This window comes from Nuphar pumila, chromosome 4, assembly GCF_984573655.1.
Source record: "Nuphar pumila chromosome 4, dmNupPumi1.hap1.1, whole genome shotgun sequence".
Lineage (NCBI taxonomy): Eukaryota > Viridiplantae > Streptophyta > Magnoliopsida > Nymphaeales > Nymphaeaceae > Nuphar > Nuphar pumila.
In genome coordinates, this window is record NC_143252.1 from 45,930,595 (window position 1) to 45,952,011 (window position 21,417).

Here is a 21,417-nt window from a genome sequence, read left to right on the forward strand (position 1 = left end):
GCATTTTTATGTTCTATGAAAGATGCATCTCTAGATTCTATAATAACATCATTAACAATGTCCAGAAATCTATATGCTTTACTATGTTCAGCATACCCAACAAATGCACATTTAAATGTTTTAGGTTCAACCTTCTTTTCTTTTATTTTCTGGAATTTTAACATATGCTAAAACAACCTCAAACACAAAAACAACTAAGATTAGTTTTCTTACCAAAACACAATTCATAAGGTGATTTTTCAGATTTGGAATAAGGAACTCGGTTAAGAATATAACAAGCAGAAAGTATAACCTCTCCCCATAAGTTGGAATGCAAACCCGTATTAAGAAGCATAGCATTCGTCATTTCTACAAGTGTTCTGGTTTTCCTTTCTGCTACTCCGTTTTGTTCAGGAGTTCTAGGTGCTGAAGTTTGATGGATAATGTCATTATCTCCACAGAATTTATCAAATTCTCCTCCTAAGTATTCACCTCCTCTATTTGTTTTTAAATGTACAATATTTGTTTTAAACCTATTTTATACTTCAGCAAGATAAATAAGAAATTTGGAAAATGCTTCAGATTTATGTTTCATCAAATAAACATAACAAAATTTCGAGTAATCATCTATAAAGGTAATGAAGTACCTATTGCCACCATGACTTAAAACATTATCCATCGTACACACATCAAAATGCACTAATTCAAGCAATTTATAATTCTTTTCTACACTAGGAAACAGAAGTCTAGTTAGCTTAGTTTGAATGCATGTCTCACACTTATGTTTATGTTCTATTCTAACATGACAAGGAAGAAGACCAAAGTTATTCATATTATGAATGCAACGAGAATTTATATGTCCTAATCTTGAATGCCAAAGAAAATAGGAGTCAACCATATAAACAGAAGTAGTAGCTTCATTTATGCTCATCTTGAACATACCACCAGTGTCAAACCCTTTTCCTACAAAGATTTTTCCTTTGGTCACAGTTACAATCCCAGACTCAATAACAATCTTAAAGCCATTTCGTGACAGTAGATCTGCAGAGATTAAATTTTTTCGAACTTCTGGAGCATAGTGGACATTCTCAAGTGTTAGGACTTTCTCGGAGGTGAACTTAATTTTCACACTCTCTTTTCCCAGCACTTTAGTTGATGAAGAGTTTTCCATAAAGAGATTTCATCCCTCCCCCGCTACTTCATACGACTTGAACAAGTTCCTGTTGTTTGCCATATGAACAGTGCTTCCAGTATCCAGGTACCAGTCCTTATTTGCTGCCACCATAAAGGTTTCAGAGATTACAGCAACAAGCCTCTCTTCTGACTCATTTGGCTTAGGACCAGTCCTCTTCCGTTCTCTGCATTCTCTAGCAAAATGGACAAACTTGCCACAAACATAACAACTAATTTTCTTTTTATCAGTTGGTTTTTTCCCTTTCACGAAATTCTTTTTGATTTTTTGGGTTTTCATGATTTTTCCACCCTTGTTACTAACAAAATTCACTTTAGGATAACCTTCTTTAGGACTCGAATTCTTTTTGTCACGAAGACGAGTCTCCTCCTTAATTCAGATGTCCTTAAGAAGACCATCTAAAGTGATTTTCTCATTTTTATGTTTTAGGTGACTCCTATATTCTTTCCAGGAATCCGACAGTTTTCCAATGATGACAGCAACTTGGAAGTCATCATCAAGATACATACCTTCTCCTTTGATCTTATAGGCCAGTATTTGCATCTTATGAATTTGAGCAAGTATCGGCTTATCATCAACAATAGAAAAATTAACATACTGATCTACGATAAACCTTTTGTTACCAGCATCTTCTGCATTATACTTGATCTCGAGAGCATTCCACAACTCTCCAGCCGACTCCAATGGTGAATACAGGTCAAAGAGAGAATCGGCTAAAGTGTTCAGGATATGCCCTTTGCATCTGTAGTTGTCAGTATGCCACTTCTCTCACTCTTTCTTTTGTTCTTCTGTCTCAACTTCTCCAGCAACGACAGTGGGACAAGGCTTTTTGAGGACATAGTATGCAGCTCGGACAGCAAGAAAGATACCTTTGATTGCCATCGCTTGAAGTTTGACCCATCAAATCGATCGAGTTTTTCAAGGTCACGGCTAAGCAGATTGATGAAGTTGGATGTCGAACCAGAGGCCATAATGAAGTTCTAAAATTGTTACTCCAACCTTGTGAAAAATGGATTTCAGAAAAGTGATTTCAAGCCTAGAGGCACGTTCTTAAGATCGCTATCTTTAGAACTTCAATCGCCCCACTCCGGAAATTCCGAAGATGCGAAAAAGGGTTTTGTTACAACTGAGTTCCGAGGATACAACTAGGCTTGAACCTCAAGAGAGTCACTGCTTCGCAAGAACAGATAACCTCTCCCACACATGAACTCTGCAAGCCAAACCGAGAAGAAAGAAAGGAGAAAACTGGAGAGTCAGAAATTCCGATGTCTTCAAAAGACGAAAATAGAAGATATTTATAGACTTTTAGAGAGGCCAAAACGTTTTGCAATAAATGAGATTAATGGTCATAAATCTGACAGTTTGAAAATAGGACAAAAAGGTACCTAAACGGTCACCCACCTTTGACTGTCAATCAAAGGCCTTCAAAACCGTCCAACAGTCACAAAGCCCCTTAAACTCAATATAAATGCTATTAAAACCTTTTACTTGGCCAGATATCTCAAAACCGAAAAATCAAAACGGATATTTGCGCCTCATATGCACCTCACACCGCTGCGAGCGTGCGAAGTGCAAAACGCCATCAAAACGGCATGTGGTCTACCGGGCCGGCTCGATGGGCCTGAGTTATTTATTATTTTTAATAATATAAAATAAAAAAAATTAACTATTGCATAGTATATAAGTTGATAACTATTATTATTTACCTAATTAGTTATATTAAATTTATGAAAACTAGAAAAGTAATTAATTGGGTGCATGGGAAGTTGGGAACTTGTTAATTATTATTATTTACAAATGGATTTGGGCTGGGCTACACTTAAAGCCCGATGAGCCGAGCTCTAAACGAAACGGGTCCGGCCCGGCTTGATGCCGACCCCTAGTTGGGCTGAAGATCATGTGTTATATGGTCCCTAAAAGACATTGATCTGCTTCATCACAATCTTTCTTGGCCACAGAAAATGGACTGCAGATTCATTGTGGGAATAAACAATGAGATAGGTTTGTATAGAGGATCGTATGTAACGATCTTAGATATTGCAAACTGACATTTTTTATGAAATGGACATCTCAATCCTAGTGCATATCTGTTGTGGGTGTCTTGAATCCTGAACCCTTTTTGATCCATGACCCGATTCAGAAATATTTTGCAGACCATACCATAAGAATTTTTAACTAGTAGATTTTTCGCTTCCCATGGATGTAAGATTGAGCGCTGAACCACGAAAATATTGTCTTGTTTTGTTTTCTTCTTTTTTTTTTAAATTGTGGTTTGCTTTGTTTTGATTGTAGTTCTGCATGTACAGTATCTATAGTCTTCTCTCTCAAGATCGATGATTTGAATGTCCCTACTTGTTTTCTATAAAATCTTATCAGAACAAACTTATCTCGTATTGATCATCCACATTGGGTTTTTGTCATACTTGGGTCCAATGTTGTCAGTATTGGCTGATTCGCAGCGAAAATCAACACGATACTAACCCAAATCGGTTATATTTAATAAATGTAAAAATTGTTTAGATTTAAAATGTTAATATTATTTTAATATTATGTAATGGTTTTGACACATGTCACGTTCTGATTGGCACGATGTATTTCTTACTTGTTTTTTTGCCGATTTAAAACGATTCACTTGAGAATCGGTATGGGGCGGATTCACCTTAATCGTTTGGCAAACGATTTGATTGCCCATGGATTTGGACAACATTGCTTAAATATTAGGGTTTTTTTGCATCTTCACCTTTTATGAACTATTGCAAATTAATCACTGAGGTTAACATCTGTTATATTTTCTGAAAATAATTGTAAAGGGCTGGTAAACTGACAGTTCTGCCCTTACAGAGGACCATTTTGCAAAACATATATTTTAAGTTGGTTATCAGTGTTTTTTTTAGGCTTCTTCTTGGTGGGCTTGCTTGCTGATTTCAGGCCTTCGACCACCAACATGGTGTTAGTTCTGAAGCGGTTGGTGATAGCCACCTTTAATTTGTCGGAGGCCTTCACATCCATCCTTCTCAGATCTTCAGGAAATCCTTTCACCGAGTTTGAATCAATTGAACGGAAAATCTACATGTTAATAAAAGCCCAAAATTATCATCTATACGTAAAGTTAATGTGCTCTATTAATGTTCTTTTTCTATTGGAAACATTTAAATTTTGAACTTGAATGAGAATTCACCTGCACTTGCCAATCCTCTGCTTCATTTGCACGCAATTGTGCAGCATCCTGCAAGCTTAAGATATCAGGGATTGCTGCAAGGTCCAGCAAAGCATCATCTTCAGAATGTAACAGTCTTGTAAGTGCTCGGCGCTCTGAAGCTTTAGTCCAGCGCTCTTGAAAGTTGGTAAGGATGTCATATGCAGCTGGGCCATCTATTCTGCAATGCAAATCATGCCATGGTTGCCTTGGGCCATTTATATTTGGCTGTAAAGATAGCACATTAGTAGAGAAATAATTATCCACTGTACAAAAAAGAACATATCAACAGTCTGCCTTGCAAAGTAGTTTTTTGTCACACTTGAGACGGACCTCCATAAATTTTGGTTATCCATATGGCTATAATGGCCCCTCGTAGTTAGGGCTATAAACAGATTGAATCCACAATGGATGCTAGCCTGACCCAGGCCTAGCTAGCTATAAGATGGTCATTGAAAGAGTGAATCTAGTTAATTTTCATGTCAGATCCAGATCAATTCAAAATTTACATGGTTTCAGATTGTGAGATATTTAATTGATCATGCATAAATTTTGCATTCTATACAGATATTTCTATGCATGATCCATCGAAAAAAGGCATTAAAAACTCATTCTTATCAATGTTTTTGAGAAACTGCTCTAAAATCAAAATAAAGTTGAAAACGCCAATTTTCAAATCTTTCTTGTGTTTTTCAGTGTTTTGATTAGTTTAGGACTTTTTAGGCTGTAGTTTAATTAGTTTATGAATTCCAACTAACATTTTCCATCTTGTTTAGAAATCACTTTTTATGAAACACGTTTTTAGATGAGGGTAGTTTTTAGAATTTTTAAAACTTAGTTTGACCTTTTTAGAAATTTTAGTTTTAACCTAGATTTGCAATATAAAAACATCTTTTTCAGCAAAGGGGGGCATCTCCCTCTTGAGAAAACACGCCCTCTTCTCTCTCTCCCTCCTCTTCGTTCCCAACTGATTCTCCCATTTGCTCTTCTTCTTTCTTCCCCATTCTCTTCTTGCTTCTAATCCCTTCTGGCGCCGGTTCTTCTTGTTCCCATCGTCGGAGGCACGTACAACTTGAAGGAAAGATCGTTTCTTCTTCTCAACCCCTCCATCGGAGGCGAATTGTGAGGTTTTCTTCTTCTCCCCCGTCTCTCCATACATTATTATTTAGATTAGCTTTTATTTATCCCGTAGAATACATGCATCATATTTCATCATGGCATATAGTATAGTTTAATCTTCATATATTTATTGCATTTAGTTTAGATTGCTTGTTTTTATTCATTGCAAAAAGAAAAAGAAAAAAAATATAGATATCAGATCTAGCATTGCATATAGCGTAGTTTAGTTTTTGTCGTGTCATTGCATGCAAGCTAACATAGATCGTTAGTTGTAGAATAGTTTCTTTTTATGAGTTTCGTGATTTTAAAATAATTTAGGTTTAGATTTAGGTTTAAATCAATTTAGATTAGTTTCTTTAATTTGGTATTTATTGAATTAATTAATTCCAATTCTTTTTAATTAATCAATTTAGGGTTTTTGTTATCTTTTTTATTTTTATTATTTTCGGTAGATAGATCTGAATATTGTCTGATTATTTCCATTAATAGGTAGTTTGTGCATTGATTAAATCACGTCTTTCAATGTTAGTTAACATTTGTGTTAGTTTCTCAGTAGTTAGTTGGTAATATTTAATTCCAGAATTTATTTTTAGTAACTAGATTAGAATTTAGTTGTTAATTCATCCATTATCGTTTTTAAATAGTTTTTAATTTTAGCCGATATAGATAATTTGTCATTATTCTTTTTTATTAGCCATTTTAATTCATGTTTTTAATTTCTGTTTTCAGTCAATTAGATCAGGATTAATTTCATTAGATTAATTGAATTTGTTAAAAATTAGTTTAGGATTAACTTAGTTTAGCCAAATTCCTTTTATTGCAATTATCGGTTTTAGTAGAATAGTTATATTCTTTTCTTAAATCACGTTTTGCTGTAGAAGGGTAGTTTAAATCCCACAACTAGAGTTAGATTTAATTGAGTCACGTTAATTTTAGTTAGTTGTTAATTTGATAGCTTAATTAAATTAGATTTAGCTAATTAAAACATTAGCCGATTTTTGTTCTTCTTCTTTCTATTCATGAATAGTTAGATAGGTTAGTTAGGTATTCTTTATTAATTATTTTAAAGTTCGTACAACTATTAGTTAGTTATTGATTTAGTAATATTGTTAGTTGACATGTTAGTCTTTGATCTCTTGAATTCTTAGTTATTTGGTTAGTCTTCATTTTCTTTGTTTGGTAGTAGTTAATTAGAAATCATAGTTAATAAGTTCCAGATTTTATTTATTTAGTTTACACTTCCGTACAGTGGTTAGAGTAGTGGTTAAATATTAGTTTGTTAGTTTATTATTTCTTGTCAATTAGCTTAATAGGTAGTTTCATTTCTTGTAATTCGGTTAGCTTGTTTTTTTGCTTTCTTAGTTAGTTTGTTTTAATTCATTTTAAGATTAGTTAGTTTGTTAAGTTAATTGTTACATGTTAGTTTCTTTCTTGTTTTTATTTAGTTAGTTTGGTATATAGTTGGTTACATAGTTTGTTAATTAGTTAGTTTAGTTGTTACATGTTAGTTAATTGTTATAAGTTTGTTATAGTTTGTTAAATTAGTTTCTTGCTATGTCACATGGTGCGGGTGCGGGTACGAGTGCGACACGGGTGTAGAGCAATTTCAAAATTTTTAGACACGGGGACACGACTATATATATATATATATATATATATATATAACAATAATAAGATTATAAATTTTAAAACAATAAGTTGACCGGTCAAAGTTGACAACATATATATATATATAACAATAATAACAATAAATATATATATATAACAATCATAAATGGACAAAAATAGACTTGGTCAAAGTTGACCGAGTCCAAAATTAATTTTAATAAATGGACAAAAATAGACTCAGTCAAAGTTGATCGAGTCCAAAACATGGGCGAACTCGGCCCCGGTGCGTTGACCGAGTCCGACACTTCGTTGATCATGTCCGCCCCGTGTCCGAAGCCGCACCCGTGTCGGGTACGGGCGACGCGGGTGCGTCGACCTTTTAGCCGAGTCCGTGTGACATAGGTTTCTTGCTTTTCTTGTTTGAAATATTAGATTTTGGTATAGTTTCTTTACTTTGTTCTGCTCGTTTTGTATTTTTTTTTTTTTTTTGCAGGGAAGCGGTTGGACGTGCGATAGGCCCGCAAAAGTACTCCTGAAGAGCTCTCTGAGGTCTCTCAAAGGTCTCATGAAAGTCCCTAAAAGGCCCCTCAAAGAGCCCTCAGAAGAGCCAAAACCTTTTAAGAGTGAAAAACTAAAAGCCTTTTGTAGCATCCTTAGGTCAAAGGGAAGCAGTGAAGATCAAAGGGACTAGAAGCTCAAGCAACTGAAGACCCCTTTTTCTTTTCTTTTAGATTAGGGTTATTTATTTCATTAATTTGGGTTTGTAATAAGGCCATTTATTATTTTTGAGCTCTCTGCAAGAAGGTAACACATTGTAATAGCTAGTTACTTTTATTTAATTTTTTTTAAAGGCAATAAAGCTTGTCATTCTGTGAAATACAAAGTTTCTTCTCCTGTTTCCTGAGTTCGACCCGGATCTCACCCTAGTGTGAGCCGATTTTTATTATTTGGTGTCTGGCTTTCACAAAATGTTTTTATCAAAAATATATCTTTAAAAACTTATTTCATAAAACTTACACTACTAATCTAACACAATCTGGACTCAGACCCATTCATTTAGTTAAATATGTAAGGAGCAAAAAATGTAGGCAAACACCACAGTACTTCAAGTTTTAATAAAACATTATCGATATAATTTTTATATCCTCTTTTTGTCCTGGCTTTGGATCATGACATATTTGAGACTATCTGATCCAATTCTGAACGTAGCCACACTTGGTTGGTTCATATTATGGTTGACCTTGGTCTGAACTATATGCTACCAGTTGACAGGTAATATAACAAAGACCAAACACCATCTGTATAAAATATATATGCATGACATGAGAAGCATAATCAGCACAGAAGCAGAGTTACAGATTTTCAAATAAGCTATACACTATGTCACAGGGACTCTCCAACTAGGTGCCGCACCCGCACCTGATGCGGTCAACCTGACCCTGGGTGCAGTCAATGCACCCAGGGTCATTTATGTCCAACTTTTGGACTTTATATATATATATATATATATATATATATATATATATATATATATATATTTTATTTATTTTTTTTTGCCGCAACCCCGCACCCAAGCTTTTTGAAAGTGCCGTGCACCCGCACCCATGTGACATAGGCTATACATGGGCTTTGGTAGGCGAATACTCCAGAAATGGAATTTGAAATCAAGATGCACATAAAAATTCATGTATTAAAAATATAAATTAAGTTACCCGAACCTACCCACTTTCATAATATATAATATGTAAAATAAAAGTAAAGTTGCATATTTGTCCTTAACATGAGGCACATAAACTTATGAAAACAAGAAATTAAGCAATGAATGATGTTTGTACAGAATCTAGACAGATGTAAAAGATGTTGTAACAGTAAGAAGAGAAGGATTTGAGAAAAAAGAGAGGAAAGTTTTACTTGAATAGTTGGGTTCCGATGGTCATCTTTATGCACAGTTTGTAAGGTCTTGAATAAAGGATGTGCAGGAGTATCATATCGCCCATCACATAAGTCAAGGCCTCCAACAAAAGCAACAATTCTTCTCTTATTGTTACCGGAATCACAGTCCACAATCACTGTTTTCTGATGATGTGTATAGATCACTCCATCTTTCTGTTAACAAGAAATAAGAGTAAACTATTAAAATGAGTTCCAACTTGAGAGAAGAAATCAGCAATCTATAAAGTTGAGATAGAAACAGCAAATAAAGCTTATACATCCACAAGAAACAATAAAAACACAGATTTCTAAAGTTATCTCAATTTGACAAGGAATAGAATTCAGTGCTATGGAACTCATGACATGAGGCAAAAGATGATGACTACAACAAGTTGGCCAGACATCCTAGACAACTACAACTGGGGCATTGGCTTCATCCACCTGTGCTACTCAAAGGATTTTATATAGCATAATGATATCTGGTCTTGGTTTGTGATATCCAAAACAAATTTGACAACTGATAGTAAAGCATGTATTGTCATATAACATGACATCCATAAATAATTAACCAAAATAAAAAAGAATGTTAGTAGTAGTTTCACAAAGTCCAGCTCAAACGCACAAAATCTGAAATTGAGTATGATCTACATCTTTATCAGTGACAAATCTCATTCAGACTAGTGCAGGCACACACTTGCACATACACGCATATATGTACATAAACATATAAGAAATTAATGTATGTAATGCAAACGTGCTAAATGAAACATGCTAAATGGGTTTTTCTGGCCTTTTTTGTTTTAATTTTAAGTTCTGACTGTACAGATGAGATCTGCGTACTTGCTTTCAAAGGGATAAGCTCTTGGACTATGTCACAGGGACTCTCGAACTAGGTGCCGCACCCGTGTCGCACCCGATGCGGTCAACCTAACCCTGAGTGCAGTCAACGCACCCAGGGTCATTTATGTCCAACTTTTGGACTTTATATATATATATATAATATATATATATATATATATATATATATATATATATAATTTTTTATATTTTTGCCGCACCCCGCACCCAAGTTGTTTGAAAGTGCCGCACCCCCGCACCCAAGTTTTTTGAAAGTGCCGCACCCCCGCACCCATGTAACATAGCTCCTGGAGTGGTCGATTCTGACACATGGGTGGATTTTTATAAGGTTCAAAATCTTTGTAAAGTTTCAAGGCTCCAAATATCATTTTTTCATGGAAAACACATGATCTGGGTGTCAATTCCTAATAAATTGACCATGCTGAACACATCTAATGGGTTGGAACTGCAAAAAAAAGCACTGGAAAAGCCGAAAAAACCCATTTAGCATGTTTCTTTCAGCATGTTTGCATCAGTATATATCTACCAGAAAATAATTATTTCTAATGCAAGTCCAAATGGATCAGACGTTGATGAGATGAACCCAACATCAAATGCCGAATAGAACCATTTCTGAGCTATTCAACTCAGAAAATGAGACACATCCCATACATTCTTTTGTCTGTGACATCCAGAATCAAAAGAATCAGATGTCAACTTATACCACAACTATTTGGGAGCAAAACCTGTAGGCCAGATTTTTTACCACGTGAAGATGGCATTTGAGAAGGTGATTTTAAGGCAATAGGGGTCATGTCTGCTGACTTGAACCAGACATCCTCTGATAGTTATGACTAAGAAATTGCATTTACAATTTTAGCATGTCTCATGAACATTTAAGAAACAGTACATTTCCAAAGAAAATTGGCAGTGTAAATTGTCAAAAAAATGACTCATCTATCAAAGAAAGGTCAAACAATCAACCATTATATTAGCAAAATGGTGACCTGTTGCCTGATCCAACTATGATTCTTCTTAGCAATTCTTGGGCAAAGCAATACATGAACTGCTGAATGCTTGAAAAATCTCCGAGTCTCTTCATCATGTGTCTTCATACAAAGATCCTGTTCACAATAAAATCAATGCACAGTCAATAAAAAGAATGAGAAGTATATGGTGGCTCATACTTCAAAGTAATTTACATAATTCAAAATCACATGGGAAGTTCTTACTTGGCTGGGATTATACCTACTAAAAGGAATGACATGCAGAAACATTTTGGTATTCCCAATCTTTCATATGGAAAAAAACCACACAATTTATACAAACAGATGCATCCATGTGTTTATGTTTTATCTCTATTCTTATGTTTTATATTTAGCTACATATATTCACAATATCACTGACATATTACGGGCACATATATTGGTCTTCTCCATGATATTCACATATACATTTCGCGTGTTGTGTGTGTATGAGTACCTGTGCATTTGTGTGCATGCACATACATGTGCGTTGATATGATTCTAATCATTCTTCTTTCTTCCTATTTTTCCTTATATTACTTCAAGACATATTCAAGAAAGCTTGAGGAAAATGTGTCCACAACCAGAGTACATGCCATCGCTGCAGAAACTCCAGCCAATCAATGCCGATAATTCTGTCTAGAATAAGTAGAACAAATTGTAGGATTGCAGTTCCAATTTCACTAGAAAGAAAAAATATATATAGTGAGAAAATTTTCATGAATGTAATTTAAGGCATGTTTGGTTGGGCCTCATGAGAATCACTCTCTCATTCAAATGAGAAAGTGATTCTCATATGGCCCCATTTCTCATGCCCAACCAAACATGAGATTTGGGGCCCATGTGATTTCTAGCCGTGTACCAAAAAGGCTGCAGAGTTGAACGTTGAGGTTTGAGACCCCAACGTTCATCTCCTTCTTCTTGCCTATATGAAGAAGAAGAGGAAGCCACCTGCATATTGCTGGAAAGAGGGAAGGACGCCTGAAGGGGGAGCTTCGCCAAAAAAATCACGAGCCTGTTTTTTTTTTCTTCTTGGTTGATGCAAAATCACCAGAAGGTGGTTGCATGGTGGAGCTCACTGGAATCGAGATTCCGGCGAGCTCCATTGGCCAACGACCGAACAAGGGCAGAGGCCTGGCGAGCCCCTGTTTGGGTCCCCCTCTTTCTATTCGTGTTTTTTTTTATTGTTTGGTGAGCCCCTATTTCGGCCTTGTAGCTCTTTTTTTTTTCTTTTTGCAATGGGTTTTATTGGCTGCCGAGGGAGGAGCTCGCCGGAATCAATATTTCGGCAAGCTCCACCGCCCTCCCTATGATCGAACAGGGGCTCCTGCCGGCGAGCCCTTGTTCAGTCTTCCCATTTTTTTTTTTACTTGCAATTGAGAGGAAGGGGGCAATCAAGCGGGGAGCTCGTCGGAAAACGCCGTTGGCGAGCTCAACACCTCTCTGATAGAGTCTTGCAGCCGTGTCAACCAACAAAAAAAAGATGAATCTCATAGAAATGAGATTCCTTTCCCCACACCAACCAAACCAATCATGAGAATTGGAATCGCATGAGATTCCAAATCACATGATTTTGATTCTCATGAGATTTTTTTTCATTTTTTTTAAAGAGCAGCCAAACATACCTTACCTCAGAAACTAGAACATCCACCCAAATCCAAAAGATAAACAAAAAAAACAACAGTACTTGCCATTCATTAGAACATGATTAGAACCAACAAAAACCAGAAACTACTGTTATGGCAATACTATTTCAAGGGCTCAAGTGCTTTACCCATTTAATAGGTCCGATGCTCCCAGACCCCGGATCATTCCAAACAAGAAGCAAGACTCTGGTGCCTTCTGTAGACTTGGCCTTGAGAAGTTCACCTAGAGTAAGACCGGAAGCGCCACCCGGTTCCCGAATCAGCCTAACCAGGTGGTACACCGACCATCCCGCAATGTAGACCAGATACCGGGCACTGCTTATTGCATCATAGATATCCTTCCAGCACTTCCTGTGCTCATATAGCAAACCTCCTTCGAGCTCAAGAGATGGAAGACAACCATCAGGAACATGTGCATCCTGATAAAGAGCAACATTCCCACCTTTCCTCAGAGGAAAGTACGCACCGGGCACCCCTCTATAGTCTGGGCCTCCATATCGATGCGAATTCAATTTATCGATGGGAATGTAATGAATAGAAAGTCTTAAAACAGACCCTCGCGCACAGAGCTCACTGCATGATCCAACGATCGGAAACCAACCCTCCACTATCGGCCCCCGATAGATCTGCTCTACAGATACAGATACTCTACCTATAAGTTCCCCATCCACGAAATCCTTGTCCCTGACGTCGAAGTGCACTTCTGCAGCATAATGTGCAGCCGGAACGATAAACTGCTGATTCCAGACCAGGTTTTCATTGTTTCTGATTACAGAGGTATAGGCTACCGTAGCTCTGGATATCTCAACCTTGACGTAGGGGTCACTGGTCATATAATGCTGATGAGGCACAACGCTCTGGACCATATTAGACATGCCCATCTTCTTCAGTTTACGCTTGCATAGATTGGAGACCTGAGCCATGTTCGGGAGGTTCCGAGCTTCTAAGATCCAAATATCAAGGCTTCCATGGAGCAGATACACTCTCAGAGATGAACTCGAAGACGAGGAGTGACTGTGAGCATGAGGTGGATGCAAATATTGATAGCTTCCATGGGAGGAAGACGAACTGTAATAGGAACTTTCCATGTCGGAGCCCGATCAAAACGACGACGATGATCAGAAGAAAAATCTCTTCCTTCTGTCTTCAAGAGAAGAAGAGAGGAACACCGTCTGTAATAGTTGACGCAGAGCGGAATTCTAGGGTCTACGCCACTGAAAGCTACCATTTTGGATGTTTTTCTTCACTTCCACCTTTGACAGGATCAACGAAAACGATCGAAGCGTTGACGTTCACGTAAGGAGAGCCCACGGTAAGCTATCATCTTATGAACTTCTTCTCTTGCTTCCTGCATTGACTGGCTCACATTGCGGGACCTTGTTGTAATTTTGACTTGGTCAAAATTAGTTATGTGAGAACGTGGGACTCTCCAACCCCCTTATCTCTCTCTCTTACTCAATCACATCTTCTTATCTTCTTGAAGTGGAGATTGCGGAGACCGTGGGTGCAGAGCAGTGGAGGCTATTTAGAGGGCACCATTGTTGAGAGAGATGAGATGAAGAAGTTTTGAGAAAGATGGCTCGGGGTCTTTGTAAGAGCATCTTTTCACTTTGTATTTCTTTTATATTATAGTGAAATCTCTTTACTCTCCCCATGGATGTAGGAAGGCACATAGCTTATCCAAACCACCTAAATTTGCTGTCTTCTTGTGGTTTGCTCTGTCTATCTTGCCGTGAATATTCTCGTTTGATCTTTATCGCACGCATAACTTGCCGATTCACACTTTTGTTGATTCGTTTCGCTGTGGATAAATTTTGCTCTATGTCATAACATTTGGTATCAGAGCAAGGTTTGCAAACTTATTGTCAAAAATATCGATCGCAAAGTTTGAAGTGAAGAAATTTGACATCAAGATTGATTTTGGTCGGTGGCAGAAAAGAGTAAAAGCTATTCTAGTATAGAACAATTTGCACAAGGCGCTTCTTGGGAAGGAGAATGGTGATTGGGATGAGTTGGACTTGAAGGCAATCAGTACTATTCAGTTGTGTTTGGCTGATGAGGTAATGCACAATGTTGCCGATGTTGATACTACTATTGATCTATGGAAGAAATTGAAAAAACTTTATATGTCAAAGTCGCTCACCAATAAACTTTATTTAAAAAAACAACTCTATAGTTTGTGTATGACTGATGGGACTCACCTTCTTGAACACATGAATTTTTTCAATAAGTTGATCTCGCAGCTTCACAATGTTGAGGTTAAGGTGGATAAATAAGATCAGGCTCTTCTTCTTCTTTCATCTTTTTTGAGGTCCTATGACCACTTGGTGACCACAATCCTCTATGGCAAAGAAACCATGAAGATGGAGGAGGTCAAAACTACTTTGGTATCAAATGAAATCAGAAACAAGCCCAGTGTTGGTGAAAGCTTGATAGTGAAGGGTTCGGGTCAAGAAAGAGGACGTCAGAAGCAGAAAAGTAACAAGAAATTCAGGTCCAGATCCAAGTCAAAAGGAAAGGACAATAGATGTCGCTATTGCAAATAAGGACACTGGAAAGCTGGTTGCCCTAAGCTGAAAGAGAAGTCCAAGAACAAAAAGAAAGAGCTAGAAGAGGCTTGTATAGCTTCTGATTCGGAGAAGGATGGTGATGTTTTCACCATCTCCTCAAGTATGGACTTCTCTGATGAATGGATTATTGATTCTATTGATTCTGGATGTTCCTATCATATGTTCCCTTATAGAGATTGATTTGATACTTTTGCATCTCATGACGAGGGTAGAGTTATCATGGGTAATAATACCGAATGTAGATCTGTTGGGATAGGAACTATTAAGATCAAGATGTTTGATGGGGTTATTAGAACTTTGACTGAAGTTAGATATGTCCCAGATTTGAGAAAAAGTCTTGTCTCTCTTGGTGCCTTTGATGCTAGTGGGTGCACCTTTAGTGGCGCTAATGGCATATTGAAGGTATTGAAAGGTGCCTTGGTTGTTATGAAGGGAGAAAAGATTGGTTCCCTGTACAGGTTGCTTGGAAAAACTGTGACAGAAAATGCTGCCATTACATCATCTTCTGATAATGATGATACTTTATTGTGGCATGCCAGGCTTGGGCATATGAGTGAGAGGGGGATGTTAGAATTGCATAACAGGAAGTTACTCAAGGCTATAAAATTTTGCAAACTTGATTTCTGTGAATGTTGTGCTCTTGGTAAACAGTGCTGGGTTAAATTTGCTACTTCTCATCAAAAAAGTAAAGATATCCTTGAATATGTTCACTCAGATGTCTGGGGGCAGCACCAGTGACATCTCATGGAGGAGCACGATATTTTGTTACCTTTATTGATGATTTCTCTAGGAAAGTTTGGGTCTACTTATTGAAGCACAAGTCTAAAGCATTTGAGAAGTTAAAAAACTGGAAAGCCAGAGTTGAGAAGCAAACTGGTAAACAGGTTAAAGTTCTGCGAACTAATGATGGTGAGTACACTTCAAAGCAATTTAAAGATTTTTGCAAACAGGAAGGTATTACTCGGCGTTTGACTATTCCTAGTATGCCACAACAGAATGGTGTGGCTGAAAGGATGAACAAAACACTACTAGAGAGCGCTCGTTGTATGAGGTTGTTTGCTAATCTACTAAAGAAATTTTGGGCCGAGGCAGTTAATACGACTTGTTATCTCATTAACAGGTCACCTTCTACAACATTGGGACTCAAAACACCACAGGAAGTTTGGTCTGGTAAGTTAGTTGATTATTCTGATTTGCATATATTTGGTTGTCCCGCTTATGTTTTGATGCAGGATGATGAGAGGACAAAGCTTGATGCTAAGTCCAAACGCTGCATCTATCTGGGATACAAAGTTGGTGTGAAGGGGTACAAGCTTTGGAACCCTGACATATAGTAGGTGGAGCTCAACAGAAATGTGATATTTGATGAAGCCTCAATGTTGAAGAAAAAAAGCAATCGGCTGCAAATGGGTGTAAAGAAAAAAGGAGGCTTCATATGAGAAAGAACCACCAAAGTACAAGGCAATATTAGTAGCCAAGGGCTATGCACAGAGGAAAGGAATTGATTTTACTGAGATTTTTTCTCTAGTTGTGAAGCATTGTTTGATCGGAGTCATGCTAGCTATGGTGGCTACATGGGATATGGAGTTAGAGCAGCTTGATGTGAAGACAACATTTCTGCATGGCAGTCTTGACGAGGAGATCTATATGTTGCAGCCAGATGGTTTTGCTCAGAAAGGTAGTGAGAAGCTGTTGTGCAAACTGAAAAGGTCTCTATATGGTTTGAAGCAGGCTCTGCGACAGTGGTATAAAAGATTTGATACCTTTATGTTAACACATGGCTACAGTAGGAGCAGGTATGACAATTGTGTGTATTTTCGTTTCCTCGGTGATGGTTATATTATTCTGCTAATGCTTTATATTGATGATATGCTTATTGCCTGTAAGCATAAGCACGAAATTGCTAAGTTAAAACAGAAACTTAGTTCAGAGTTCGAGATGAAAGACCTAGGAGGTTCTAGAAAAATCTTAGGCATTGAGATCTAGAGAGATCGGCATGACGAGAAGCTGTGGTTGACCCAAAAGGGTTACATTCAGAGGGTGTTGGCTAAACTCAATATGAATGAAGCCAAGGCTATAAGTACACCTCTTGCTCAATATTTTAGATTATCATTGCAGCAGTGTCCTCAGACAGAGAAAGAACGTCATGAAATGCTCAAAGTTCCATATGCCAGTGCAGTTGGGTGTCTAATGTATGCCATGGTTTGTACTAGGCCTGATTTGTCTCAGGCAGTCAGTGTGGTTAGCAAGTATATAGCAGATCCAGGAAAAGAGCATTGGAATGCAGTGAAATGGATTTTGCGTTATCTAAAAGGTTTTTCAGATGTTGGTTTGTTATTTCAGAAAAGCACTAATATGTCTGATGTTCTAGTTGGTTATGTTGACTCAGATTATGTAGGTGACCTTGATAAAAGAAGATCTACTACTGGGTATATTTTTACTCTAGGTGGAGGTCCAATCAGTTGGAAAGCCATGCTGCAGGACATTGTAGCTTTGTTAACTACAGAAGCTGAGTATATTGCTGTAGTGGAGGCTGCTAAGGAGGCAGTTTGGTTGAAAGGCTTAGTGAAGGAGCTCAGTGCTGCTCAAAGAATCATTTGTCTACATTGTGACAGTCAAAGTGCTATTTGTCTTGCAAAGGATCCGGTCTATCATGCTAGAACAAAGCACATCGACGTCAGATATCACAAGCTCGGGGAGCTAATTGCAAGTAGAGTCATTCAACTTGTGAAAATTCCAACTCAGGAGAATGTTGCTGATATGATGACCAAACCATTGCCAATAGCTAAGTTTCAGCATTGTCTGAACTTGGCTCATGTTCGTGCATGTTGAGCATTGAAGGCTCCTGGGAGAGGGGGTATTTTTGTTCGAAAGTTTTTTTTTTTCTTTTGTTTTCTTGTAGAAGAAATTTTGTTATGAGTTTTGTTTGACCAAGTAAAAAAGGTGGAGAATTGTTGTAATTTTGACTTGGTCAAAATTAGTTAAGTGAGAACATGGGACTCTCTAACCCCACGTCTCCCGTATCTCTCTCTCTCTCTTAATCACATCTTCCTGAATTGGAGATTGTGGATACCGTGGGTGCAGAGCTGTTGAGGCTATTTAGAGGGCACCAATGTTGAGGGAGATGAGATGAAGAAGTAGAACTTGGTGAAGTGCTCTGTTTTGGGGAAGATCGCTTGATGTCTTTGTAAGAGCATCTTTCCACTTTGTATTTCTTCTACATTATAGTGAAATATCTTTACTCTCCCCGTGGACGTAGGAAGGCACATAGCCTATCCGAACTACGTAAATCTTGATGTATAGAGTGCAGAGTAGACGATCGATGCAGCAGGTGAACGAAGCAGAGATCTTTGAAAATCAAAAGAAGAGGGAGAAGAAGAAGATTGACTGTTTAAGCTTTTTGTAAGGTTTGCTTCGAGAGGCTTTAGACTTGTGTTGTGTTTTTCACACATCAAGTGCTGAGCATGATTTATAATTTTTCATCTCTCAGATTCCCTTTTTTGCTCAGCTCTGCAGATAGGTTCAGCGAGATTATTGAAACGGGCATTTGAAAACAGTTTTATAAAAAGTCTTTGAAACTTGTTTTTATAACTGCCCAGGCATATCCATGAACGAGCCCATGTTCATGGATATGCCGAGATGAGCGATAATGGCCACTCATCCCAACATCTCCCACTTGGCCATATATCTGCCAACCTTGCTTCTACTATTGTGGGCTTTTCATGCAATGATTATGGATTTTCCATAAGGATTTGCCTCGTAATCATAAGTATCTTAATCCTATGTGTGCCACGTGTTTTGTGAACAGATCCCCAGGGATCCCTTTCGTAAGTGGATCTGCTACCATGTCTGAAGATGGTAGATAATCAGCAGTTATCTCATTCTGTTCAATCATATCATGTATATAGTGGTATTTTACCATTATATGCTTGCTTTTAGAGCTATCTGCCCTACTTTTCATCAAAGAAATAGCAGTCTGGTTGTCACAAAAATATGTACATGTTCAAATTCAAGATCTAATTTTAAATCACAAATAAACCTTCTAATCCATACTGCAAAAGTTGTTGCTGCATTACAGGCAATATACTCAGCTTCCTGAGTATGCAAAGCCACACAACCTTGCTTTTTACACGACCAGGCTACTGCACCTCCTCCAAATAGGAAGATATAGCCAGAAGTAGATTTACTGTCATCTTTGCATCCTGCAAAGTCAACATCTGAGTATCCGATCAAATCAATCTTGTCAGATTGAAAACTCAATTGTAATCCTTTTGAGCCTTTCAAATATCGAAAGATTCTTTTGACAGCCTGCCAGTGAGGCCAACCAGGATTACTTTGATATCTGCTAACAAGACCTACTGCAAAACTTATATCAGGTCTTGTACAGAGCATAACGTACATTAAGCTTCCAACAGCCTGGGCATAAGGAACATCTAGTCATTGTTGATTTTCTCCTGGACAATCACTTTTACTTAAGTTCACTCCTTTAGCAACTAGAGTACCAATAGGTTTCGAGTCATGCATTCTATATTTCTTCAAAATATAGTCAATATATCTTTCTTGACTGAAGCTGAGAACTTTTAATTCTCGATTTTTGGTAATTTTGATTCCCAAAATGTATGATGCTTCACCCATATCTTTCATTTCGAAATTGGTATACAACAAATTCTTTGTGTTGACTATCATATCATTATTATTTTCAGTCAACAATATATCGTCAACATAAAGAGATAAAATACAAAAGTGACTCCCACTTTTCCAAACATATATACAATGGTCTAATTGATTTGCTTCATATCCAATCTTGGTTATTGCTTTATGAAAAGTCAAATACCACTATCTTAGTGATTGCTTAAGCCCATACAAAGATTTTTTTCAACTTGTATACTTTGTTATTGTCTGTGACATATCCTTCTAGCTGAAATATATATATGGTTTCTTTTAAGTCACCATTCAAGAAGGCAGTTTTTACATCCATCTGCCACACATCTAGATCATAATAAGCTGCTATGGATAATATTATCCGGATGGATGCAAACTTAGCAACTGGTGAGTAGGTTTTAGTGTAATCAACACCTTTCCTTTGGGAAAAACCTTTTGCTACCAGCCTTGCTTTAAATTTGTCTATTTATCCATCAGCCTTGTACTTCTTTTTAAGAACTCATTTACAACCGACTGGTTTCCTTCCTTCAGGAAGATCCGTTAATTCCCAGACTTGATTTTTTTCAATGGATTCTATTTCTTCATCCATAGCCCTTTTTCATTCTGATTCTTCATTTGATTTAATAGCATTATAATATGATAGATTGTCGGTCATTTCATCTATATCTATTGAATAGCATAACTCCTCAGTCAGATACACATAATAATCATCCAGATAGGATGGGGGAACTCTAGATCTCTTATGACCGCTTAAACTTTGAGAAGTAGAGGAGCCTAGATCAGTTAGTCCATTGCCTGACTGATCCACAGTTGGTTTATTACCAAACTCTTTATCTTGATCATCAAAATCATCTAGTAAATCAAAGGGATCTTCAATGGGATCACTTGATTCATTGTTGAGTCATTCTAAGAACTCAACATCTCTACTCTCAATCAATCCTAACCTTTCGTGGTATAACCTGTAGCCTTTTGATCCTTTAGGATATCCAATAAAAATACCTCTAACAGATCTATTGTCCAACTTATCCATAGTTGGATCCAAGATCTTAGCGTGTGCTACAAAACCCCATCTCCTAAGATGGCTCAAATCTGGTTTCCTACCAGTCCAACTTTCATACGAAGTTGTTGGGACAATTTTGCAGGGCACTCTATTCAGGGTATACATTGTTGTATTTACAGCTTCACCCCAAAAAACTTTGGGTAATTGTGCTCCTGCCAACATGGTCCTAACCATGTTCAAGAGGGTTCTATTGCACCTCTCTGCAACACCATTTTGTTGTGGTGTTCTTGGCATGATTCTTTGCCTATTAAGGCCAAGATCTTTACAAAATTCACTGAACTCATTCGAGGTGTATTCACCTCCCCTGTCTAACCTAATTATTTTAATACATCTTCCAAGTTGTCTCTCAACTTCGCTTTTATATTCTTTAATTTTTTCAAGCGCTTCTGATTTATGTTTAATTAAGTATAAGTAGCCGTATCATGAGAAATCATCAATAAATGATATAAAATATAGCATTCCACTGTGAGTTTGAACTCTAAATGGTCCACAAATATCAGTATGAATTATTTCTAACAATTCTTTAGCATGTACAACATTTGATGGGAAAGATTTTCTAGCCATTTTTCCATATATACAAGTTTCACATTT

General features: G+C 37.2%; 1 protein-coding gene across 1 annotated transcript in view; it reads right to left on the reverse strand.

Moving 5' to 3' along the window:
- The window catches only part of LOC149840154 (phospholipase D beta 1-like), a 134,461-nt gene extending 120,839 nt beyond the window's left edge, over positions 1-13,622 (reverse strand). The window contains exons 1-5 of the mRNA XM_090005009.1: positions 12,663-13,622; positions 10,871-10,987; positions 9,006-9,200; positions 4,658-4,660; positions 4,350-4,595 (exon numbers count right to left, since the gene is read on the reverse strand). Coding sequence (XP_089861135.1) covers positions 4,350-4,595; positions 4,658-4,660; positions 9,006-9,200; positions 10,871-10,987; positions 12,663-13,622 — 1,521 coding nt within the window. The remainder of the gene's footprint in view (positions 1-4,349; positions 4,596-4,657; positions 4,661-9,005; positions 9,201-10,870; positions 10,988-12,662) is intronic.
- Positions 13,623-21,417: the final 7,795 nt, after the last annotated feature.